Below are 27,083 nucleotides of genomic sequence, written 5' to 3'. Positions count from 1 at the left end.
TTCCCTGCAGTCCTGTTTATATGGGTGTAGTTAGAACTGCTTTGACGATGGTGGCCCGCCTCTGTTGGGGCGGAGTCTCTGCTGTGGCGGGTTGCCTTGGCAACGGCGGGCTGCCTCAGCAATGGCGGGTTGCCTTGGCAACGGCGGGCTGCCTCGGTAATGGCGGACGCCCCTCCCCCACAGAGCTGGACTGTCCCGGGTTCGGCTGTGCTTGCTGTGAAACTCTCAATCCAGAGTTTCTGATTGCTGTTCTTTTGTGGGGGTGAGACCAGCCGAGCCTGATTGCCTGGCTCCTTGCCTCAGAGCCTTTTTAAGTTGGTGTTCCAGTCGCCTGTTGAAGAGGCGCCGGGGTCTGTTTGTTTTTGCCCTGGAATCTACTGTCCTGGTTCTCTGCTCAGTCCCCTTTTTGAACCGGTGTATGGGTGATTTCCCGTGGCTCCAATCACCAGCCAAAAGGGCCCCCGGACCAGTGTATTTTGTACGGAGAACCGCGGCTCCGCGGCACCGACAAAGCAGCCGCGCGGGGCAAAGCAGCGGCGCTGGCCGGCACAGCCGCGCTGGCCGAAACAGCCGCGCTGGCGACCATGGAGCACCTCCGCCCAGGAATTTCCTAGTCTGTGAGCAATAAAAACGCTGTGTCCACTCACCCTCTGCGCTTTCACTGGGAGCTGCAATCCTGAGCTGTTCCTAAACGGCCATCTTGGATCGTAATCCGAGACAAAATATTTTAAAAATGGCCACACAAAGTGGCCAAAGAGATTTTAACTTAGGTTTTTATTAAAAACTAAATCTCTAAATAACTTCTTATAAACCAATGAAGGCAATGAAAGAAATTAGAGAAAATCCCAAGACAGATAATGACACATATAGACTCCTGAACATAAAGGATGGAGATTTTACAGCTATCAGAGGCCAGGAGACACTTTTAGAAGTATACAGATCAATAAAACAATTATGATGAGATTTTTAAGTGTAATTGTCATTGTACACTCATTTCTCAGCCAGATTTTTTGAGACGGAGTCTCACTCTGTTGCCCAGGCCAAATCACAGTGGTGTGATTTTGGCTCACTGCAACCTCTGCCTCTGGGTTCAAGCAATTCTCTTGCCTCAGCCTCCCAAGTAGCTGGAACTACAGGTGCCCACCACCATACCCAGCTAATTTTTTTGTATTTTTAGTAGAGGCAGGGTTTCACCATGTTAGCCAGGATGGTCTCAAACTCTTGACCTTGTGATCTGCCTGCCTTGGCCTCCCAAAGTGCTGGGACTACAGATGTGAGCCTCCGCACCTGGCCCAGGACAGTCTCATTCTTTGGCATTAAATTACATGACTCACCCTTTAAGCTTATATTTAAAGACAAAAAGAATGCCATCATGAAAATTTTCTAAACATACAGATTTTTCTACTTGATGAATGTAGTCAAAGCGGAAATAAACAACAAACACAAACAGCATAATACCACAAAGAATATTTCGAAGAAATATCTTGGGTTTTATTATTCTAAAGGGCTATGCAGGAAGTAGATAGAGTTGATTGATTTCTTTGAAGTAATCATCTTCTTACAAGTGGACTGAAAACAAAAAATCTAAACAGCTAAGGTATAGAAATGTTTCAGCACAAAATTATTGTGCATCCTGTTCATACTTTCCTTAGAGTTCTACTGCTAAGACAAGCCTATGAGAAGCTACCCATAGCCACACCAATAATAGAGGGAGGGCAAAGGATACATTTTAAGTTAAATACATTTACTAAGTGTATTATATATTACTATTATGGAACTTTCAAGCTAGAAGGGACCTTAGAGATCCTCTAGACCTAGGTTCCTATAGTGTAGATGGGAGAACTGAGGGCAAAGGAGGTCAAGAGGCTTAACTTACCTTAAGTCAGGCCTAAACAACTTTGACCTACCAGATTTATATTTGTGGAAGAATTTCCTACCAGATTTAGATTTGTGGAAGGAAGAGGAAAGAGGTTGATTTTATAAACATAAGCTAAAACTTAAATTTTTGGTTTCAAAGGATATAGGGGCATAAATAAAAACCTAACCCTCTATAGTGGGTGATTCTTTTAAATTTAACTTTATTTTTGAGACAGGGCCTTGCTCTGTCACCCAGGCAAGAATACAGTGGCATGATCATGGCTCACTGCAACCTCCACTTCCTGGGTTCAAGCAATCCTCCTGCCTCAGTTTCCCAAGTAGCTGGGACTACAGGTGCACGCCACCACAACTGGTTAACTTTTAATTATTTTGCAGAGACAGGGTCTCACTATATTGCCTAGGCTGGTCTGAAACTCCTGAGCTCAAGCAATTCTTCCATCTTGGCCTCTTCCCAAAGTGCTGGGATTACAGACATGAGCCACTATGCCAAACCATGGGTGACTCTTCATTCAAGGGTCTGCAATTCCTACTCTCCTACTCTTTTATAAACAGGTTTCTCCTGTAATAAGAATGACAGTGCGGCAAGGCAGCAGAAAACTTCTTTTGCAAAGCAGTGGAAACAACGCTGTGTCTAGTTGAGTGCTCTTTATCTTGAATGATGTTGGCCAACCTTAGAGACATGGCATGTAGCAGAGTCGTAAGTGACAGTGTGTTAAATGCATCTTCCCAGGGGTACGTATTGATTACACCAAAGCCTGCTAAATCTCCCCTGCTCTCACCATTTTCTTCCTCCAATTTCTTTACCATATTCTCAAAATGCTCTGGGAAATATGTTATGTGGTAATGAAGATACACAAAACTATAATGACTATAACATCACTTGATGTATATATTTGATATGAGAAGTTCTCTAGGTGCGGACATTAGCACCACGAAGGTGGGGATACATATATGAATAAATTGGCTTCAGATGGCTCATCAGGTCCAGGCATATTATACTGTCAGAGTCCAAGATATTTTAGTGGGTCAGAATTTACATTTCCATGGAAAGCATATTTTTAGACAATCATTTCAAAGACTGACTTAAATCTGTTTCCAATCAGCCTTTCAAGTGCTGCTTCAGATGTTTTCTTGGAGTTCCAAAACTAAAGATGATCCAAGGTTTTATTTGGACAGAGCAAGCTTAAAGCTGTAAAAACAGGCACATCCCTAAACTCTCTTCAGAGAATTCCAAATCTGAATTACTTTTAGATGATTTTTTTTTGTCCTAAATATTAAGAAATAACTTAGGCCAGTATTGCTCCTCCCACATTCCCCAAATATTCTCTGGGCTAGTTTTAAGCTGGCCAAAAACTAAATAAATCTAAAGGTGACAGAGAGCTCTGGTACCACTTTTACACAGACACTGGAGAGCAGGAACATAAAGGCAGGAGTTCTGGTAGCAATTTGAATTCTAATGTTAATAAACCTGAAAAGCAAATGGGCCTGATGCACTGCAACCTCTGCTATAAAAGTACTAAATTAAGTGAAAAGAAAGTTGATGAATTTAGTGAAGATAAATGTACATGAGTAAACATTGAAAAAGTACTTAAACACTCTGGCATGCTGTTATATAATGTTAACAATTTTAAACACCTTAACTCCCAAGTAATTTTTGCAATCCTGAAAGGAAAATGAAAATAGTGGTGAGACTAACCTCCAAAGAGATCCACTTCAGCAGTGACAGCAGTAACAGTTGTAGTAGTGGAGGCAGAAGCTGAGGCAGTTGCAATTTCAGCAGTTGTAGTAGTGGGGGTAGGTTCTGGTGCAAATGGGTCTGAAATCTGTGCTTCAGAGGGAACAGAGGAGAGTGCAGCCAAAGAATCTATATTTCACCAGAGACAGAGAGCAAACAGAAGAGAAGGAAAAGACAAAAGATATACCAGACTCCAAATGGTCAAAATGAGGACAGTTGTTACACACAGAAGTCTCTCAAAATGGAAGTTTAAAAACAAAGCTTTACTCACCCTCTCCCAAAAGGTCTACTGATGTCCATTACATTGGCAGCATATGAATAAATAAGAGCTAAAGTTGAAACATGCAACCATACCAATGTCCAAGCCACATAAGGCAGTAACTAAAAAAACCTTAGCTTTATGTATCTTCTACACCATTTGTAATTAAAAAATAAATGTACTACCTATTACTATGGAACTTTCAAGCTAGAAGGCACCTTATAGATCCTTTAGACCAAGTTTCACCTATAGACATATACACTAGATTTTATTAACAAGCAAATGGTTCACAAAACTACTTGTACTACAGCTAACCTTATACATAAAGATATCAGAGTCATATGATCACATAATATTGATTAGCTTTCAAATATGTGTTGGTAAATAATTTTAATTCTAACAAATTCTGGTAGTAATCCCATATATCTCAAAAAAAGTAGAAATTTCACTTTAAGCGTGTACAAAAAGAAATAGTTTTCCCACATCTAAAATATACAGACATAAAACACACACTTATTTGTGCTCTGCAACATGAATTTATTATGAAGAAAATAAAACACTCTATTATGGAACCAAAGATGAGGATTTAAAAAATCGTCTGTATTCTTTCAGCTGGTGGGGTTCATCACCAGCCTGTAGAAATGCCAAATCTTACATGCACAACTTAAATTTACTAAAATGAATTTGCTAAAATTTGTTGCTTTACACCAACAGGAAAAAAAATGCTATCATTACAATTTTTACTCTGAAGTAAAAATTGTGTGTTAGAACCTATAACCCCCAAGAGAAATTTAGAGACATCAGAATTGGCCATGGTCCTTGGAAATGAAACCATCCAAATGGTCTAATAGAATTTTAGAGTTTATATTTTATTGCCTAGCTATACAGAATTCAAACATGCTTCAGTAATATAAATGGCTTAATCTTATCAAACAAGATTGAGAAAACAATTTTATTTTATTTTTTGCTTAGTCAAATGAACGAACACATATCTGTTACAATTTAGCATCATCTTCAACCATGACTGGGTATCTACTGAGCAAATGAAAATAGAAGGTAACCATTATTTCTCAATTACATATTATAAAAGTTTACTTCAATTTCTTGAAGTCTTATAATTTTTACTATTTTTCTTAGAAATTTCTTTATTAGATTTCTCCCCATCGCTCCACTGAAGCTGACTTTTCTATTGCTATGAAATGCTGCAGTTGTAGATATTTCATTGAGGCAAAAGTTGTGTTTAATCATCAAAAGATGACCATCAGGCCCTATATGGTGCCTTTGTACTAATTATAAAAACGTACTCCCTGGGGTAAGGGGAGGGAGAGCATTAGGACAAATACTTAATGCTTGTGGGGCTTAAATCCTAGATGATGGGCCAGGCATGGTGAATCACACTGTAATCCCAGCACTTTGAGAGGCCAAGGTGGGCTGATCACGAGGTCAGGAGTTCAAGACTGGCCTGGCCAAAATGGTGAAACCTCGTTTCTATTAAAAATTGAAAAATTAGCTGGCATGGTGGCACACATCTGTAATCCCAGCTACTCAGGAGGCTGAGGCAGGAGAATCACTTGAACCCAGGAGGTGGAGGTTGCAGTGAGCCGAGATTGTGCCACTGCATTCTAGCCTGGACAACAGAGCAAGACTCTCTCTCAAAAACAACAACAACAACAACAAAAGCCTAGATGACAAGTTGATAGGTGCAGCAAACCACCATGGCACATGTATACCTACGTAACAAACCAGAACATTCTACACATGTATCCATCCAGAATTTAAAGTTAAAAAAAAAAAAAAGAAAGTTTACATGATTTTCACATCTTTATCATTTTAAATAGGTTAAAAAGATAGTACCTTTCTTGTGTAAGTGTAGTGATGACCAGCATAGTACTTGTCACAGAAGGAGCATTCAACAATATTAGCTTTCACTGTAACTTTAGAACTTAGTTTTTATTTTAAAATGAATCTTATGTTATAATTTTTTTTAACCTTATAGTCACTCAAAATTGAAAAAAGCATAAAAACATGCTTTTAAAAAACAAACTACTATGGAAATTTCTTTATTCCAAATTTTGACCCATTAGCTTACCTGTTGGGACAACTGATGTTGAGCCATGTGAACAGGTGCCATTTCTCAGAAATATAATTTGGATCAAACTGCCTTTTTGGTGTTTTTTTTTTAGAGAAAGGCTCTTACTATGTTGCTCAGGCTGGACTCTGACTACTAAGCTTAAGGGAGATTCTCATCTCCACCTCCTCAGAAGTTGGGACTACATGCATGAGCCACTGTACCCAGGCTTTTTTTTTTTTTTTTTTATTTAACTGTCTTTGGTAAACCAGTGGGTTTGTTTTACTGTTTCATGGCTAAAATTTGAAAATAAAAGCTATAATATCTTAAAAAAAAAGAAAGAAAAAAAAATACTCCCTGTAGTGAGATAGATTAGAAAAAGAAAAGCATCTCTTCCTCAAGGTTAATAAGAAAGGCTCATAGCTTGGCTACAGAGTTTAAAGCCTCCTTGCCCTGCCTTTGAGCAATGCACATCTCCATGTCCATATAGTACAGCCCTGGCTAAAACCATACTGCTCTGCTTTTTTTGAATGTTCAATTATATTTTAATGTTTCATTCATTAATAGTTACGTATTTATAACTAGTAAAGACTAAAATATATTCTAATAAAATTGGTTATTACAACCAATTTCTTACAGTACTATATGCATTAGCAAAAGTATTTACAGATGAATATGAATAAAAATGTTATATTGCAATTCAACAAAATTTCACCTAGTTTTTTTCCTTTTATTTATTTAGCATTCTTCTTTGGTGGCAAAAATTTTAAAAATATATCTTCAGTTTAATGCCAGGGAATATGAAAAAGGGAATAGTTTACAGTTTCACTGTTTGTTAGAAATTCATTAAATTTCTAACAAAGACACTATGGTAAAAAAAATAAATTATTAGAAAATTAAAATAATCAATGATAAAGCTCAGAATAAAAACATGAGTAAAAAAAGAATGCCCTTATAAAATCTCTTTGGCAATATTTTCCTTTACCAACTGAAATTTAATAAAGTTAAACAAAGCTGAAAGAAATTTTTTATTTTAAAATTGAAAGCTGTAGGCTTAGGAGTTGAACATTTTAATATGGGATAAGATTTACATATTTAAAATGGAAATGTGCCAACATCTTAAATGCTCATATTTATAGTTAGCAACATTATTTCAGAACTTTCAAGTCTTTTTCTTATTTTTGTTACCAAAATAACTTGAAAATGAGATCAAGAGATTACAGATCAGACTTTTGATGTTATATTGACACACTGTTTAACAAGACCACCGAAGGATATTTAATTATTTAGAGAAATATATCTTCATTTGACTTAGTTATTATTGTGCATTAAAGGCTCAGCTTCTGCAATATGTTGTTACAGATCTTGTCTGCTAGTGATGCAAATAATTTCTGTCTGGGAGAAAAGATAACCTCAAGGCTATGATTTTTAGTGCTCTATAGGACATTAACAGCTTTCTATCTAACCTAGCCATCTTATTCTAACATTACTTTTAAAATACCTATAAATACTCAGCTCCTCAAACTGTTCTTTCAGACAGCTTTATCATCTTACTGGTTTCCTCACTGGTGAGTACCTAAGTCTTTTATTTTTGTAGCTTCTATAGTTGTACAAGACATGTCTTAAACTTTTTGAACATTTTATTCTGATAGTTTGATACAGGATAGCATAGTACTTAAAACCAATTCTTTGCAGATTTGAGCATTATGAAGCAATTACTTTAATTTTTATATTAATATTAAATGTTTTAAATCAAATATTTATAAAAGGCTGATTTTTTTCCCCCTGAGATCCATAATCAAATGGGAATCAAGTGCTTACATGTCATTCCTCTTGGTAATCAGTTTAAGTATGAATTTTTTTTTTCTGGCACAAATAAGAATCTGTAAAAGATTTTAACTGTATGAAGTCAAATACAATGTGAATGAAACCAGTTTAGGCCTAAAGGAATCCAGGAAGGAGGCTACATCTGACCAAACCAAATTGGAAATGCTACCTTTGAGTAACCATAAACTAAGGGGAATTACTCAATCCTCTAAGGCCTAAATCTCTAGAGAACAATTACTAAAAATAATCAGAATTTTAGAGTAGCAATAAAAAAGAACAACAAAAAAATCCCACAAAACTTCTTTGTTCTAATTGTTAAAATAAAAACTATATGACTATTTGGAGATTCTCAGTGTATTACAGGCAGTTTCTCTGTCTCTCATTATATATTTCAATATTTCAATCAATCAATGCCATTTTTAGCATTTTTCCTCCAAGTTTCTAACACCATTTTGAATAATCAAAAGGTAAATATTAACAATTATAGCATAAATAAAAACAAAGAAATAAAATGAACTGAGTAATGGCAAGGCTGTGTGGTTTCACTCACCTCCCCATGCAGTGGCTCCTCCAGCGGGTGGTGCTGGTGCTGGTGCTGCCGCTGCTGCTGCCCCTCCAGAGGAAAAGTCTGGCTGGAGGTCCAGGAGATCACTAGATGGTTTAGAAGCACTGAAAGGGAAATAAAACATTAAAATCAGATTTTGAAATTTTATAACATAAAGGTGTTTTTAAATAAAAACAAGCAGAAATCACCAAAGATTTTAGGTATTTTAAATCCAGTAAAAGAATAACACATTGGAAAGTATAGAGATATAGCACATACCAAGAGTTTTCAAACTACTTTTGTCAAGAGCAAGATGGTAACTATTTTAGACTCTGAGGGCCACTTGGTCTCTATGATTACTCGACTTAAGTTTTCCTGTAAACTACTACTGCACCCAAAACAACTACTGCATTTTTTATTTTCACTCAGGCAAGGCTGTGCTTTTCAAATCTTCTCTGTCTGTAGAAGCTCCAAGGAGCAGCCTTACTATTCAAAGTATAGGCCCCAAACTAGCAGCATCCTGGGACATTGTTATAAAGTCAAAATCTCAGGCTTACCCTATAACTACTACCTCAGAATGTTCATTTTAATAAGATGCCAAAGCAATTCACATGTACATTCAGATTTGAGGAGCACTGGCTTAAAGGTTACCAGGCCAGGTGCCAAGCCATCAGGGTTCCAGGTTCCCCACCTGCCTTCATAAACAGCAGTTTCATCTTTATCTTTGTTTACATATTAGATTTCCAAGTAATATTCTTTTGAAGAAAGGATTCTGCTGCTTTAAAAAAAAAGTTTCAAGTTCACTGAAAGCATTGCTTAGTTTTGATGGCCATTTCATAAATACAACCGGACTAAATCACAGGAAAGGAATTCATATTTATTATTAATCATACCTTTTAAGAAGCAATTTATCTTAGTACAGTAACAGAAAGGACTTGGTTATACCAAGCTTGCTATTGTAAAATGCAGAACTAAGCAAGTAGAGAAAAAAGCATACAGTTAATATGGGTACAATACTTGGATTTCTTGCTCAGTTCAAAGTTCAAGTCTCCAAATAAAAGGCGTTCATAATCACAGTCAAAGATACTATAAAATGACAGTAGAATCCTAAGGCAAATGAACTAAGGATTTGACCTAAATTTATTATTTGAGGACATCCCTATGAGTTGGGGATTGATTTTAGGTGGCCTGAGATTTCAAAGAATGCATAGTCATCCCCAGATTTCTCTGTACTGTTCTGATCTGTAGGTGCTATAAAAACTGATTAGGAACACCCTGAAGACCTCCTTCTATCACCAAAGTGTGAGTTCCTCATATGCACTAGCTAATTGGTCTAACAATTCCAAGTTTGGTGTGCGTGTATGTTTTTTTTTAAAAAAGCATTTAAAAATACCTTTTGAATTTCCCACAAGAAGAACTTAACTTTAGAAAACACTTTCCATATCAACCAGTGTCATAAAAAATTGTGTGCATCATTCTTCCATTTCCTTTCCCAGTTTGTGACAATGAGGTGATTTCTATAGCTTACGTCTTTCTAATGATTGAAGAGGCACAGGAGTAAAACAACTTACTTTGTATAGTAAAAAAAACCCCAACATATCACATTACAATGATTAGATTTCCTTTGGCAAAATAATTTGGGTACAGCACATAAAAATAAAGCAAAATTATAATAAAAATGTTAATAAACAGTTAACTGCATACTTATTAACCAACCTGACTGGGACAGCCGCAGATGCAGTTGCAAATAAATCAACCGGTGGAGATGTGTCAATAGTTTTAGCTGGTGTAGAATTAGGAGACGTAACAGTTGTGGCTGGAGAAGACTGCAAGTGAAGATGCACAACACACTCAAGTCAAGTATGAATCTACAGGACACAGAGCAACAGGACTTTTCTCTGCAGACCCATGACATGCCCAGCAATTTTTCTGTAATTCTTTGTGGAGGAAAAAAACTCAAAAATTATTTGAAATCAATAATTGTAATAATCAATATTGGATAAAACATATTACAAATTTTAAAAGTTAAATGTAACTTACATAAAATGATAATAAAATATTTGGCCTAACATTGCAATGACTTCTCTATTCATTAATTAAAATAAAAGCTAGATGTATTTCTTGAACATAAAATAATTAAGAAATATCTTATTAGCTGCAAAAAACTTCGAAAATTATCAATTGTAATAATTGCCAATAAGCCAATGTCATTCTTTTTCCTTGTCATCCTAAAATGATTTAATGTGAAATCCTCTCAGATGACCTTCAAATCCAGAAATCTAACTTGCAAAATAGTTCACAGTAGGAAGAGAACAATTCACAAGCAAGATTCAAGTCACTGATGTTTTGAAGATATAGTGACTACAGCCCATCACTAATATGACATAGATAAAACTAAAAAAAGTAAAAATAAAATCCAGTATTTATTTTTCTGGACTGAATTTTTAAAAAGAGGTGTTAATAGTCAAGTAATATATTTAAAAATTTTTGTTCAGCTACTGTAACTAAACAATTCCGTCTGGAATATTTAATTCTCCATGCATTCACAAAAGTAAGATTAATGGAACATTTCAAGACAATCTATTGATACTTAGTTCTGTAAGTGGACATGAGATATAACAGCACGTAAAATACATGAAGACCAAGACCAAGCCAGAGCTATCAGATATTCCTCTAGCTGGACTTCTGACTTCAAACAGACCAGACTTGAAGTTTTAAAAAGAATAATTTGAGAAAAAAAAAAAACTGAGGAGAAGAGAAATTTACAGACTTAAGTAATATCCGTTTGTCCAAGAATATCACTAATCCAAAAGTCAAAATTCAATAGATATCCAAGCGCCAAGCATTCAGCACTTCAAGATAGGCTACATGAGTAGCGTGGATATTGTTGATCAGAAAATGTCAACTCAGACCTCTCTCTTCAACAAAAATCCAAACCTTCCAAATGGAATTCAAAACATGATCAATGGAAGAGAAAGGAGTAGTTCAAGCTAATTGTATGTCATCCATTGGGAACATTGAGAAATCATCTAAGAAAAGGTTTTTAAAAGCCAATACACGTAAATAGGTTCATAAAAAATGATACTGATGAAACACTGAGAACTTAATAACAGCAATAAATATTACCAACATAAATGCAAAAAATGAAAGTCCATGGAAGCCCATTTAAAAAATGTCTTGTAACAACAAGCTCTGAGGAGATGTAAGAGCTAAGAAAACAGAACCCAAATAATCCTGTTATTACAAAAAGTCAGAAAAAGTCAATTTGGCCAAAATGTAGAAACAGACCAACCCAAAGGATGCCACAATTTTACAAAACTCTACTCAGCCATCATATATTGGAGTTTTTCACATAGATGTAATGGTTTTAAACCTGGCCTTATAGCAGAATAAAGGGAGCTTTTCATTCATGTGTTTTATTTGACTGTTCAATAAACAGTCTTTGACTGAGGGTATTTTAGGCAGCCAGCCAACACGGCACTGGCATAGAATATGGTGTCTGCGAATCACCAGGGCAGTCATAATGATTTCCTTGAATATCTGTAATGACAACAATTATATAATGGAAATTTGTCAAAGAGGAAAGAACACACCTATTACATTTTTTTGTCTGAAGAATACAACGGTAAATGTGAACTGCAGACCTATAGAAGTAAATACCCTGGTCACTAATAACCCTAGTCCTGTTCTTCCACATGCTAAAAAAGAGATGAGGAGGTAAATGAGTTATTAAAGTTATTATAGTATATTATCTAAAAGGCATACTTGCGGAAAGGCACCCAATTACAATGGATTTCTCCACCATTGAAACATGCACAATATCATGTATCTTATCTATCTCATAGGACTCTGATTTAGAATATGTAAAAATGTTTTGCAACTATTAAGACATTTTACTGATAGCATTTGTTTTCTGTTGTAATAGAAATACAAGAAAATCTCTCTGACTTTAAAAATATTTAGTCCAAACAGAGGACTAAATTACATATACTATACTACATTGGACTTAGAAACGAATATGAAGGGGGATACATAAAAATGTAACTGACCTTTCCTCAAATAATTTAAATTAGAATTACCATACGACCCAGCAATTCCACTTCTGGGTATATAACCCCAAATAATCAAAATCAGGGGCTTAAACTGATATTTGTACACCGACGTTCACAGAATCATTATTCATAAACCCAAATGATACAAGCAACCTAAATATCTACTGACAGATGAATGCATGAATAAAGTATGGTATATACATGTAATAGAATATAATTCAGCCTTCAAAAGGGAGGAAATTTAGGTACATGGTACAACATGGCGAAACCTTGAAGACATGCTAAGTGAAATAAACCAGTCACCAAAGGACAGATACTATATGAGCTCACACATATGAGGTTGCTAGAGTAATCAAATTCATAGAGACAGAAAGCAGAACGTGGTTTCCAGGGACTTGGGGAGAGAGGGTGTGGTGAGTTATTATTTAATGTATAGTTACAGTTTTGGAAGATAAAAAAATGTTCTGAAAATGGATAGTGTGGATGGTTGTACAACAATGTAAATGTATATAATGCCACTGAACTGTATAACTTATGATGGTAAAATGGCAAAAAACAAAAAACAAAAAAAACCCAAACCAAAAACCAAACTTACCTTACTTAATGGAGAGGGAGCACCAGATCTAAAAGGCAACATAAAAAAAATTAAAACTGAATATATATATATATATATATATATACATATATATATATATATGAATATATTTGTAGAAGCATTTAAGTTGGATTTCACTTGGTCAAGCATTAACTTGTTTTGTAGACAGACTTTTAAAATAATGGACAAACCATTTTTAAAAACTTTTAATATTTTACTTAATAATGACATTCCCTACCAATGTTTTCATCTACTTAATTTCTAGTACTAGAAATACTTAAATTCAACATTATTTGCTATATCTTTAGCAACTCGAATTATTTGAGTCAATCATTATTGCCTATGTCCATAAAAAATAAACTGTCCAAATGGGAATTTAAAACCATTTTCCCAAGACTTGGAAAAAAACATGCTTTGTAGAATAATAAAAAACCCCAACACCCAGTGGTTTAAATCACTAAGGTTAAAGTACATTGTGAAGATCCCTATGAGTCCTATATTTGAAATATGTTTTGGCTTCCATATTCATACTCTTGAGGTCTGCTTGTTTTTCCTATGACTGTAATAAACACTCTAGGAAGAACATTCTAGGAAAAATATTCCCATCATCCTGTTATAGCTAGTGGGAGCTTGTAAAAAAACAGCAACTTCGATGCTTGTTTCTAAGAAAATGAAAGAAAATTAGAAAGGAATGAATTTTAAGTTATATTACTGGTAGCATTGGCTATTGTAGATCATTTCTAGCAAAATGCTTCAGAAACAACTGCCAGAACCGCTCACATTTTACTAACTTCAGTTGGTGGAAAATGAATAACAAAACAATATGAAGACTAAATACATTTCAATAAGCAGCTTATATTCAGGGCCTTATTGGATGTCAGAGATGGCTTTTTACTCATCTGCAGAGAAAGTATCACACGCATAGCAGCAGCAAAACAAAATCACAGCAGAAATTTAGTAAGTGGAATTTTGTACAATATTATGAATTTTTGTCTTATTGGATATAGCAAATTTAACAGTATTATATGCCAAGTTAATATCTTTTAAGTTCAACTTCATTTGCAAATACATGCCTGCCATTTCCTGTTTGAATTTAATTTCTACACATCTATAAACAATGTGTAGCAAGGGCACATTGAGATTTCTGCTACATAACAAGCATAAGGATAACAACTTGGTTACATGTAGTTTGGCTAAATGTTATCTTAAGAGTAGTCTATGAAGGAAAGGACATATCTTTATCTATACTGTTTATGTCAAAGGGTCTACTGAAATATCTACAGTAAGTTACTTAAGAACTTAAAAATCTAGTACAGCATAAGGTTGAAAATGTCCTACTGAGTTTTGGCTAATAATTTCTCCATTCCCATTATTTTTTCCTTTTATGTGTGGAAAAGGAAGGGAGTTAAATCTAAATAAAAATTCATGAAAATAATAGCCTGAATTCTGCAAAGAAAACATAGAAGCCTTTGACATGGTCACTTTCTAAGAATGAATTAATTTAATTTGTTTCTCTCTCAAGCAATTTTCATAAACCAGTTCTTAGTGATATTGGTACAAATACTAATCAAGAAAAGAGAATAGGCTGGGCGTGGTGGTTCATGGTTGTAATTCCAGCACTTTGGGAGGCCAAGGTAGGCAGATTGCTCGAGGTCAGGAGTTCAGCACCAGCCTGGCCAATATGGTGAAACCCTGTCTCTAGTAAAAACACACAAAAAAATTAGCTGGGCGTGGTGGCATGCACCTATAATCCTAGCTACTCTGGAGGCTGAGGCAGGAGAATCGCTTGAACCTGGTGGGTGGAAGTTGCAGTGAGCTGAAATCTCAACACTGCACTCACTTCAGTCTGGGAGACAGAGAGAGACTGTCTCAAAAAAAAAAAAAAAATCAAGGGCTTTGGAAATATATTTCCAAACTAATACCTAAAATATTATAATTTCTATAACATCTACTCCATAGCAGGAATGAAGATATAATAAAAATGACAGAATTGTTCTACCTGCTATAAAAGAATATCATACTCAAAGTTAAGTATGAAAAATCATAATTGGTACAAGAATCCTTTTGGGAAGATTCCACATAAGCAATATTACTAAATGATACTTGTAGTTATCCCACAAATTAAGCAAACAAACAAAAATCAACTGTCTCTGTTGAGATATCATCCCACTTACCATATTATGTCTTAATTGTCTGTTTAATTCTCTATCTTCTTCACTAAATGCCAATTTGTTTTGAAAGGAAGGAACTCATGCTATTGTTTATATCCCTAGCACTTTACATAGCACCTGACATTTTCTATATTATTTGAATTTTAAAATTGGAATATATTCAGGTATTCATTCTATAATCAATAAATTAACCAGAAGTCTTTAAAAAGTTATTTTCTGTGAAACAAAACTGTCAGGATGTGTGACCTATGTTTCCATAAACCAGAGCTGGGTTTTGCTATGATTTAATTAAAGGAGTGAGAACCAGACATGCTCCAGTGGGGCCATAGCTTTCAGAAGCATCACTTATCACTGATTAAACTCTAAAAGTTCCCAGGCTTAGAGAGGTTAATAACTTTCCCATGTCTCCTCATGCTTTAATGGTGGATTCCAGATTCTAGTCCAAGTCTATCTGCTCCTCAGAGCCTATGCTCATTCCACATTCCAACCCCCCAAACACAGATAAGCTTGGCACATTTGCTTTTCTCTTACACAACATATAAATTATTCTTCTTATGTTGCTTGCTCGATTTTCCATCCTACTGATAGACATTGCCCTTTAGGAAAGAAGATGCTACATCATTTATGTACAGACAATATTTATTTGAAAGACCAATACTTATATTAATAATTTCACCTAGAAAAATCTAGTAGATAATGAACCATGTTGGAAAAAACAAGGTATTAAGAAAATTGTAGAAGAAAATGAATGACCCATATAAATAATCTACTCTAAAGTCTGTAAAATACTACAAACTCATGAGTTTCACTATGAACACAGCAAATGTCCATATTTCCTTCCAAGATGTTAATAGGATGCTGTCAAAGAGAATATGTTGTTATGTTTTATTTGAGTCATAACAAAAATCCCTACATAGTTTTGAGTATAAATGCTAGGCAGAAAAAACTACAGATGTGAAAGATCTATCTACATCCTCCAAATAATTTGAATTATAAAGGACTTATCTTAAATTTCCTGTAACCTCAACACTTAGTAAACTCACATAAAGAATAAAATAAATTTCTCTTTTTTGTCCTGTTGAATTATAGAAACATATAATATACAAAGGTATATCATACAGTATTGCATACAATTACAAAACTATATAGCAGTGGACACAAGGCACTAAATATAAAGAGCATGCATATTCTTTATAGCAGACATTTGCAAATGCTTCAATTTATGTGTATACTTGGCCTAGAGGTTAGAATAGTTTTATACCGTGACCAGAAGACAAACAAAACAATTTCAAGTAATTATTTTTTAAATAAATTTGTCTTTTGGCCTTTCTGCTACATGCCATGGGGAAATCTTTTGTTTACTAAACAAATAAAAAAATCTTTCATTTCTAAAATCTAAGAGGAATATATCAATATACATACACATATATATATACATCTAAGAGAGATTGTTAGTCTAGATCCAAGAAGACCAAAAGAAAGTAAAACCATTTATGCCAGTCACCTTGGGAGACAAAAATAAAGCATAATGTAAAACCACAGANATATATCAGTTTTAAATGTTCTAAATACCAAATGTGGAATCTTAAGACTGTTTTTTGCATTTTTAGTAATTACCAAATGCAAAAAACTCACTCCATACAGTACTCACCCTTCACTTAAGTTCCGAGGTAAGCACAAACATACAAAGAAGAAAATAGTTAACTATTATAGTTCATTTATTTAAAAAAAAAATAGGGAGTAAGCAAAAGACAACTTCAAATGTGGTCTTAGCCAATTCAGAAGAGAAGTATGACAAGCATAAAATGATTTTAAAGGAAAAAGAAAAATTAAGAAAAATGCAATTTGAAGCAGAAGATTATTGAATTTTAAATTTGTCTTCTCTAGAAATGTAACTAAATGTCTCTAGCTATTTTTTTTTTTTTAAACAGCTTGCGGTGACCACAAGGGGGCGAATTTAGATTTGAAGTCAGGGCCCCTTCTGGCTACAGAAGGCTGCTTCTCTGTGATTGCTGCCCTGATAGACGTAACAAAAAAAATAAAGGAAGTGTGTGGCCTTAAGTGGGGTATGGAGGACCCTGAGTGGAAGAGTGCAGAGAAACTGACTTACTGTATGCATCCAGCACTGCACAAGAGAGAGACTTTAACTTTACGGAATGTGTGTATTTCCTTAGCTAAAGACGTCTTTCTGTCACAGGAGCAGAAACATTTCTCAGCTTCCTGTCTCCATTTGCTTAAATCCTAGGCAACTCATTTAGCTTCCCAGATAACCAAATAAGGGTGGGCCCAGAAATAACTGGACTAGGGCATCTCTTATTGTGATCTAATGTACTCTCATGTCAAGTCTGATTATACCTGGCCACACTGAAATTGGGGGCAGAGCCTGGACAGGGGAAACAACCTTGAAAGAACCCGAGAGCTCCTGCTACCTATCATTCCAAATAGCTCTGCCATAATTTCCTGGAAGACTCTTACACTGTTGCTTATCATTGCAAATTTAAAACATACAATAATTTCTACACTAACTTGAAAAAATATTATAGAAATAATACAGCTAATGAAATAACCAGAAAAAAAAGTAACATCAAGACATAAACCTAGATTCTGGGAGAATGTCCAGAAGGAAGAAAGTCAGAAAGAAGTTGCGTTTTGATAGCTCTGTCAAAGGTAAAAACTGTTATCAGTCTACAGCCCTGAAATGATCATTTCATTAGTTGTGTCTACTAATTCCTGCTGTCAACCTAAATTTTGCTGTCAACAAAAAGCTAGTATCATTAACAAAGACAGATTCCAAGCTCTCTCTGTAGAGGACCTACATTAAGTGTTTAAATGGAGATAATGAAGTATAAAATAGTTCCTAGCCTTTAGATTCAGAAAATCTACTTAAATCATACATGTAAAAAAAAAAAACAGCCACAATACTATGCAGTTCAGGATAAAGAAAGGCTTCATGAGAACGTAGGACTAGAGATGGCCCTCCCAGGATGCATAAAATTACAAAGCAGGACAAGGAGGGTGGGCATCCTAAGACTTGCAGAATTACAGTCTGAATAAGGCAGAAGATTGGAAAGCACCAGGCCTTGTGAATAGACAAGTTTCACACTCGCTGGAGAGATGGGGAAAAAAAAAGGAACCTAGACATTTTGTGCATGTAGTAAGAAAAAAATAGTCAAAAAATATAAGTACCCAAACACAAAGGTATGAAAATCTAGTAAAACTGTATTTATCACTGCTTGATTGCTATTCTCTATATAAAAGAGTCTTTGAATAAAATGTCAGTAGGGAGTGACTGGAGTCCAAAAAGCTATGTTTGAGGGCTTTTCTTTTTTCACAGTGGGGTTGATAACAATCATAGAGTGTTCAAGGCTGCTTGTAAAATTGTGCTTGTTTTCACTCATGTCCAATGATAACAGCTTCGATTTGTAAACACAAATAACTATTTTTCCATATATTGTGAATTCCTTCTAAGGGTAAATGTTCAAATCATCAGGTTCAGTTAATGTAGGTACAATCTATTAACTGGCTGCATTAGCCGGCAGAGAGATTGTCTACACCTGCTGTCATAAGTTAATAGTAAGGGCAGGGGTTCCAAGGGAGCCCAGAAAAATTACAATAAAGCATTCCCTAAAACTAGAGCAATATAAGTTGTACCATGATAAATCTCATTTTTAGAGGAACAACTCTAGTATTTTTCATCTTATTTAGAATATACAACTAATTCGTACTTGTTTCCAGGTTTCTTTCCTTCTAATGTATTTAGATGCTGTTCAAGCGTCTCCATAAGACTGCTGGGAGCCTACAATAAGAAAGTAAAAATAAATGTATGCATTGTTTACTTTCAATGTAAACACACTGTAACATCACTGTAACTCTACATAGTGGAAGTCTGTGGATGGACTCCGATATATATGTGAGGTAATTTAATTCCAGGTTCTTTCAGTATTTAAATATTTAAATTCCATGGACTTTCAGACAGGCCCATCTTAAATACACTTAACTCCACTGCATAACAAATAGCATCACAGTATAGCAAATAGCATTACAGTGTGGTTTCAGTGCAGAAATTGCATTGGATAGACTTTTACTAAGATATTACTTATATGCAGTAAACTCAAGTCAAGTTCACCACCTCTTTCCCATAAGACCACAGTAAAAAGTAATAAGTATTTGTATTCAAGTCAAAAATATAAGTGCCCAAATGCAAATTTACAGAAATTTGAAAATACAGTAAAATCTCACTTATCTACATTCAACTGAAATATTAGGAACAACCATTTTAATATATTTTAAAAAGGTGGTAAGAGTTGTGGGGAACATAATTCTAATAATTAATAACAATTAAGATTTTATTATTGACCTATTTATATATAATATAAAAATATATTTATATGTATAATAAAGTAACTTTTAGCAAATACTAGAGCATGTGTATTGGCAGATTTAATAAATTTCAACTCTTATTAAGAAGAACTTGAATATTTCCTTTTATAAATAAAATTTTAGGCAATATAAAGTGATGATATTTTACTGTATACTTAAGGAGAAATAATAGGTTCATGCAACTATTTCACCCAATCTATTTCTTAAGCATTAGAGATTTTAATTTCATCTTTCTCAAGTAGTTGTAATCCAAATTAGACCTTAACAGCAGCATAGGCATTCAAAGAATGGCATTTCTAAAATGAAATATATTACTATACTTATATTTAATTCTAACAATTTTTCTTTAAATTAATGTGAAATTAATTTTGAAAGACATTGAAGTAACTATACTAACTGATAAAGGAACTCACAGAATTAACAGACATTCATATAATGGTATCCATTACACTATACCTTTAATAGATTAAAATATTTATTAAAAATAATTTTGAAAATTCAGGACTTTTATTTAATACTCATTTTTCATTTCACTAATAGAGTTATAAACTGTCTAAATTAGTTCAAGAATTGCAAATGTTAAGACATTATGTGATTATTATACTTGTAATGATGTGATTATTATAAATGTAAATTACCAAATGAATGAAAACATGTAAATTTAGATATATAAAAATTACTAAGTGAACCAAAATATGAACTTGATCAAAATGATGAAGGTAAGATAGAAAGGAACAGCCCTGTCAGCATTATTTTAAAAGCTTTAACTACAGAGTTAAAAAAAAGATTACCAGGGAGATATAACAAGCTTAGAAAATTATAAGAATTAGGATTTTAAAATATAACTCAGATGAATATGGACTTAATAAATTCTAGTAAACTACAACTAAGACTATACTTCTAAGTTTAAAATATGAATTTTAAAAGAGATACAGAAAACTTTGTTCTAGATACCAGATTATAAACTATAAAGAAATGCTCATTGAATAAAGAATGTACCCAGTAACCTTAAAAAGAAAAAATATAAATTGCTTCAAAATTTTTAGATGGAGTCACATCTGATAACTTCAAAATTTTCATACTAATTGCCAATGTTGTTGATGATGATGATGATGGATTTTAGGAGGACTGGGCATATAAATTTTTCTTATTTCTATTTTTTTAACTAGGATAGCAGTAAGGAAAGAAAATAAGCCATAGAACTTCTTCCCAGTTAGAAGACTTAGATATTCTGAATGCTAAATACAAAGTAAAGAAAGTGATTCTTTTGCTAAACCTAAGTTTAAAATATGGTCTACGAAAAATGCTATTTATAGTCATAAAATAGCAACAAATATGGGATAACCAAAAATAGGTAATATTTTATCCTATTAAGTTCCTTAGTTACCTAAAACAAAACAAAACAAAAAACCAGGAAGAGAGTTTGCCATTTCATCCATTTTGTAAAGTTTCTTACTGAGAAAATTGAAAAATTAAGTAGAAGTCACAAAAGAAATCACAACAGCTGAAAGAGAAATTTGATCAAGGAATACAAGACTATCAAACTGACTTTTGTCTTAAAGGGAATTATTTAGTAATACACTGCACATAAAATTAAGTTTGGAGCATTCCATCCTAGAAGCTTGAAAGTGCTTCATCATTTACATTTCTTATAAGGACATGTGAAATCAAAGGGAAATAAATTACTCAAATGTCTTTGGAGGAAAAAAGTGCTTTGATAGTAATATCCAGGAGTGCAAGAATGTCTGCCTTTCTAACTGCATCTATGGCAGCAAGGACATCCTGGCATGCAGTAGAAAATAAGTGAAAACGACCTCTTAAACTTCCAAGGAGCAAAACTTTGAGAATGCCTCTGCTGGTGTAAAAGGAATTTAATGTAACAAAATATAATTAGCAGGCTCTATGGTTGCTTATTTTAAAAAATGCCACAGTCAATAGACCAATCAGATGAGAACACCAGTCCAAAGAACAAGAGTCAGCCTGTGAAAGCTAGTAGATAACAGTAACATATCATGGTTACCGACTCATCAGTTGTATGGTCCTTAAAAGGAGACCTTTCTTTACTGGTAGCTTTCACATCAACCAGGATTCCTGATATCAAAACCTAAGATTTTTTTCATAAATGAAGATATTTTACATTTGGAATGCACACATGACACAAACAGGAAATAATATTAAAAATTATTTTCTTAGAACAAATTCATAGCTGATTGTGATCCCAGTCTCCAAAAGAAAGCATTCATTTACAATTTAGATTCTATAGATTATAAAGCACCATTAAAACCAAATTTTAAAAAAGCAATCAAAAGATCATTCAAAGTTTTAACATTAGATCTAAGAAATCATTTGAAAGTGCAGAGGAGAAATATTTCAGCTCTGATATATTCAATTCTTACCCAAAACAATTATTTTTGAATGTCCTTAAAATTTTATTGATATTCATGAATAATTTGAATGTAATAATTATGATATGTGTATAATTTTAAAAGGGTTACAGATGATTACGTTCCTGTTTAATGTACAGTCTCTAACCTAAAAGATATTCACTAAATTCATAAAGACATTCATGAAATTCCTCCATTCCATTTTGCTGCAAGAGGAATTCTAATCCTTTTTTAAGTTATGAGCATTCTATTCCTACTCTAGTAGGAAGCCCTTCTGGTCTCCATCTCTTCTTTAACACTCTCTTCTGACAGGTATTTTTGTTCATTACCATGGCTAGATTGAGTGGCTGTGGTGGCCGCAGACAAGCCTGGTAGAGAGCAGAATCTAATTTTAGAAGAGTAGAACCAAATCTGTATAAACTGGTACTTCTAACCCATCTGTAGATTAATCCTGGTTTCAAGGATGAAACACTGTTTAAAGGACTAACCCCAGAACAATTCACATGCTAACTCAGATGTAATCATAACTGTCAGAGGTCTATATCCTCAGTTCAGTTAGAGACTTCCATTAGACCTAGGGGCTCTACATTAGAATGAAGAAAGATGTTTAGCTCTATGTCACTCACAACCCCAAAAGAAACCACAGTTAGGTTACTTATTAAGAAATTTCAGAAGCGTATCATATTCTTGTATTGGGATTTAAATGTACAAGGAAAATCGAACTAGCGAAATTTTTCTACAAACAGTTAATTTAAAAATAAATCTTTTCCCCCATTTAAAAAATCTTTTAGGTTCAGGGGTACAAGTGCAGGTTTGTCATATAGGTAAATTGCAAGTCATAGGGGTCTGTGGTACAGATTATTTCATCACTCAAGTAATAAACATAGTACCTGATAGGTAATTTTAAAATTCGTACCCTCCTACCACCTTCCACCCTCCAGTAGGCTTCCGTGTCTGTTGTTCACTTCTTTGCATCCATATATACTCAATGTTTAGCTCCCACTTGTAAGTGAGAGCGTGCAGTATTTGGTTTTCTGTTTCTGCATTAGTTTACTTGGGATATTGGCCTCAAGCTCTATCCATGTTGTTGAGAAAAACATGATCTTTTCTTTTTAATGGTTGTATAGTATTCCATGGTGTGTATGTACCACATAAAAATAAATATTAATATTGAAATTGATGTGGTGCTTAAGGTCCTAACAAAAGCAGAGGACAGAGTGCTAACAGATTCTGATGAATTTCTACCATGGAATAGCTTCCTAATAGAACCAGGGCAAGATTTTATTTTCTCTGAGGGAGGAGTTTCTGTTTCCTAAATTATGAAAACACACAGCTTAAATCATTTAGTAAAATACTATGTTTCTTGGCTTCTTGAGGGGGAGATTATAAAAATCATAATGACTATTATAGTATCATTAAAAATTTAATCCAAGTGTACGATTTCAACGATGTACTACTTTTCAGTGATATGCTATCATTGTCTAATGTTAAAAGCAAAAAGGAATTTAAGTAGTCCTTTGAATATTTCCTTGTCTCCTTTCAGACTCTGCTCAAACTAAGTGTGACAGATGAGGACCTATATTCTTAACTGAGAGCCTAGTTTCTCTTTTATTCTACAGTAAGGGTGTCCATAGAGTTGAAATACAGATGATTTGCTACTTCTAGAAGCTATTCATTAGCTTCTAAATGTCAGAGTTAAATATTTTAATATCTTAAAAGTTAAGATATTAACTTTTATAAGTACATTTAAGATATTTAAATGTACTATGAATTTTACTAAAATTGATTAGTTTAAATGAAAACACACTTATTTTCTTTGCTTTTAGTTATAGTGTTACAAAGATAAATCCATATCTAATAAAGAGATTTTTAATGGTACTTTATGCACACTTAACTTTTGGCCATATCCAAAATGATACCAATATCTTATTCAGGCATGTGCTTCATAAAAAAAACACTATTTTCTCATAGTAGCAGAAATATTTTATACCAATATTCTGTATGAGAAAGAACTCCCAACTTTTAACTGAAAAATATAATGCTATTATGTTCTGAATTTTGCTGTGAATTTTATTCATAAAGTATTCTTGATATTTAATCATTTTAATAATATAAATACAGAAGATCATTTTTTTGGGCTTCCCTAATTTTTAATAAAAATTTAAGGATTAATATTGTTTTAAAGATGGAAACATTTCAAGGCATAATAAAGATAGCAAATTATTAAATGCATTTTGATATTATTAAAAAGTGGTTACTTTCATTATAACAATTTTTTTCTATTATAATGACTATATTTACAAAGACAGAAAGTTCATATATTCATTACTGGTATATAAGATAGCAGCTCTATGTTTTCTCCTGTTACCTCTACAATAACATTATTTCTAGTTAGATAACATCTTTGAGATATAAATTAACATAACAGAGTGCTTAGCAAAAACAGTTCCTGCCAATTATGAGAAAAGTTATACAATAAAGCTGTACCAATGAACGACCTTGAATCTATATATTAGGATCCATACAAAGTACCCTCTTCACAGATAAAGTGATTGATACAGAGCCCCTCTATTGTTGTTATTTACTAGATGGGCTCCAGAACAGTCACTCATCTACCACTATTTTATTAGCTTATTTTATACATGGACATGCCTTCACTTCATAGGGGAGACAAGTAGTTAAACTGTGACATCAGAGTTTTCCCTATTCATAGTCTTCCTTCATATCTGGGACATGTTAGAAACTAGGAAGACAAGCAGGAGGAAAAGTTCTAATATTCTGATTATCAGGCCTACAAGTAGTGACTTTTCATAGCTAAAGAACTTTTATTAACATTATTCAAGGTTTCTTTTTAATCAAGTTTAAAATGAAAAGATGAGTTCATTTACTAAATTCAGTTGCCTTTAAAGAAGAAACTGTATCATATGAGTAAGAAAGTCTTCCTATTGCCTCCAGAAATATATTCAACAGCTAGAAAAAATAAGTAAGGTAGAATAATTTCCAAGAAAGTTGGCTGGCCTAAATTAAAAATGTACGACATTCTTACAAGACTATGCCTATTTGTGGCAATACATGGGTTAATAACCTCACGCATAGTAAATCTTCCACTGAGAGAGTTGCTTACCTGTGTGAGGTCAGGAATGTCACCTTTATCAATACCAACTTGCTGTGGATTTAAAAAATTAGAAATTAGAATTTTTAAATTTTTTTTTTCATTTAATGGACAATCACCTATACAAATAGTTAAAACAGCTCGATCTTGAGGTACATGAATTATTTTACATATCACTCTCACTTTGAACATGTACTTTTTAGGCAGTTTTTCACTCAATGTAATAGAGCAATAATTTCATTAATATAGCTAGATATAACAAATGTATAGAATTTTACTAGAATCCAGAAAGAAATGACAATAAATTGAAGCATAAAAGGTAATGGTATCCTCCTTAGTTAATAGAAGCTCAAAATGTAAAACACTGCTTAGATTAAATTTAGTTAATTATGCCCAGCTTCTGGATAGGGAATGTTCATTTAGTTAAAACTCATTCAGAGTATAATTTCCACCCTTTCTCCCACAGACATAACTTTGTTAGTTTCTTATGTATCCTTTCAGAGTTTCTTTATGTATATTCAAGGAAATAGGAAATTATATATATATACTCATTTCCCCATTACTACACAAATAATAGCATATTATACACAATGAACTTTTATCTTTCACTTGAAAACATATTTTAGAGATATATCCATATTAACACACAGAATGTTTTCATTTAATAAACAGCTTCATAGAACTTTCTTGTCCTATAATTTAATTAGTAATTTATTAATGGACACTAAAGTTGCTTTCAGTCTCTTGCCATTGCAAACAGTGCTGCACATACCATTTTGCATGTGTGTGTACATATCTGTATGACATACTTGTAGAAGTGAAATTACCAGATAAAAACATATTGTTAATTTTGTTCGCATGTGGGTAGGGGCAGAGAAAGAGAGAGGGGAGGAAAAGCAAATATGAAAAAAAATTAATAAAAGTGAATCAATGAAGAGACCATATTTGTTCATTATATCTCAATTCTTTTGTAGGTTTGAAAATTATTCAAAGTAAAAACTTGGGAAAAAACACAAATCACATGTATCATTTTATATAAATAATGAAATTGAGGTTCAAAGAAACAAAGTGGGTTAAACCAAAGTATCTCTCTTTGAGAAATGAAAAGTTCTGATTATACTGATAGAAATGTAGAAGTAAATACATGATGCAAAAGTGCTGGGCTGCCATGAAGATAATAAAGCAAACTGGCGATCAGAAAGTCCATTGTGTGTCAAATGCTGAACTACCTTCTTTCCTTTTTCTTCTCTATGTCTACAGCAGGGTTTCCCCATCTTGGCACGATTGGCATTTGGGGAGAACAATTCTTGTTGGGGGCTTTCCTGTGAATTGCAGGATGTTTAGCAGCATCCCTGGCCTCTACCCACAGGACACTAGTAGCCACCCTCTCCAGTGTGATAACAAAAAAAATCTCTAGATGCCATACTTTTGACCAAAGAGAGTGGGGGAGGGGGAAAGCAAAATCACTTGCTGTGGAGACCACTGACATACAGCACTTGCCCTAATCTCTCTGGATCAAATAATGTTTAAATCCAGAATTCCATATTTTCCTTTTCTTTTCTGTACTACCAAATATTATTTTTTATTAATTTCTTTTTTAAAATCCATTTTTATTTTAGATTCAGGGGTACAAGTGCAGATTTGTTACAAAGGTACATTGTGTAATGCTGAGGTGTGGGCTTCTATTAATGCTGTTACCCAGATAGTGAACACAGTACCTAACAGGAAGGTTTTCAGCCCTTGACTCCCTCCCTTTGTACCTCCTTTTGGAGTCCCCAGTGTCTATTGTTCTCATCTGTATGCATGTATCCAAGACTCAGCTCTCAGTAACAACTGAAAAATGTGGTATTTGGTTTTCTGTTTCTGCATTAGTTCACTTAGGATAATGATCCCAGCTGCATTCATGTTGCTGCAAATGGCATGATTTCATTCTTTTTTATGGCTGCATAGTATTCCATGGTGCATATGTGCCACATTTTCTTTAGTCTACCACTGATGGGCAACAAGGTTGATTCCAAGTCTTTACTATTGTGAATAGTGCTGCAATGAACGTATGAGTGCATGTGTCTTTTTTGGTA

At 33.8% G+C, this 27,083-nt stretch overlaps 1 protein-coding gene across 27 annotated transcripts in view; it reads right to left on the bottom strand.

The window, feature by feature from the left end:
• SNAP91 (synaptosome associated protein 91) overlaps positions 1–27,083 on the bottom strand; it is a 161,843-nt gene that overhangs the window by 47,690 nt on the left and 87,070 nt on the right. For 17 of the 27 annotated variants that reach the window (XM_017515774.2, XM_037733946.1, XM_037733948.1 and 14 more), the window contains 8 exons: positions 25,018–25,059; positions 18,855–18,925; positions 16,781–16,786; positions 12,959–12,986; positions 10,028–10,137; positions 8,318–8,436; positions 3,885–3,899; positions 3,575–3,742 (listed from right to left, as the gene is read on the bottom strand). In XM_017515774.2, coding sequence (XP_017371263.1) covers positions 3,575–3,742; positions 3,885–3,899; positions 8,318–8,436; positions 10,028–10,137; positions 12,959–12,986; positions 16,781–16,786; positions 18,855–18,925; positions 25,018–25,059 — 559 coding nt within the window. The remainder of the gene's footprint in view (positions 1–3,574; positions 3,743–3,884; positions 3,900–8,317; positions 8,437–10,027; positions 10,138–12,958; positions 12,987–16,780; positions 16,787–18,854; positions 18,926–25,017; positions 25,060–27,083) is intronic. The other 10 variants (XM_037733950.1, XM_037733953.1, XM_037733957.1 and 7 more) reach the window with 1 other exon arrangement.

Source organism: Cebus imitator, unplaced genomic scaffold, assembly GCF_001604975.1.
Source record: "Cebus imitator isolate Cc_AM_T3 unplaced genomic scaffold, Cebus_imitator-1.0 Scaffold558, whole genome shotgun sequence".
In the NCBI taxonomy this organism is placed as follows: Eukaryota; Metazoa; Chordata; class Mammalia; order Primates; family Cebidae; genus Cebus; species Cebus imitator.
Note: the sequence above shows the minus strand (reverse complement) of the source record. Positions and strands in the feature narration are given on the sequence as shown.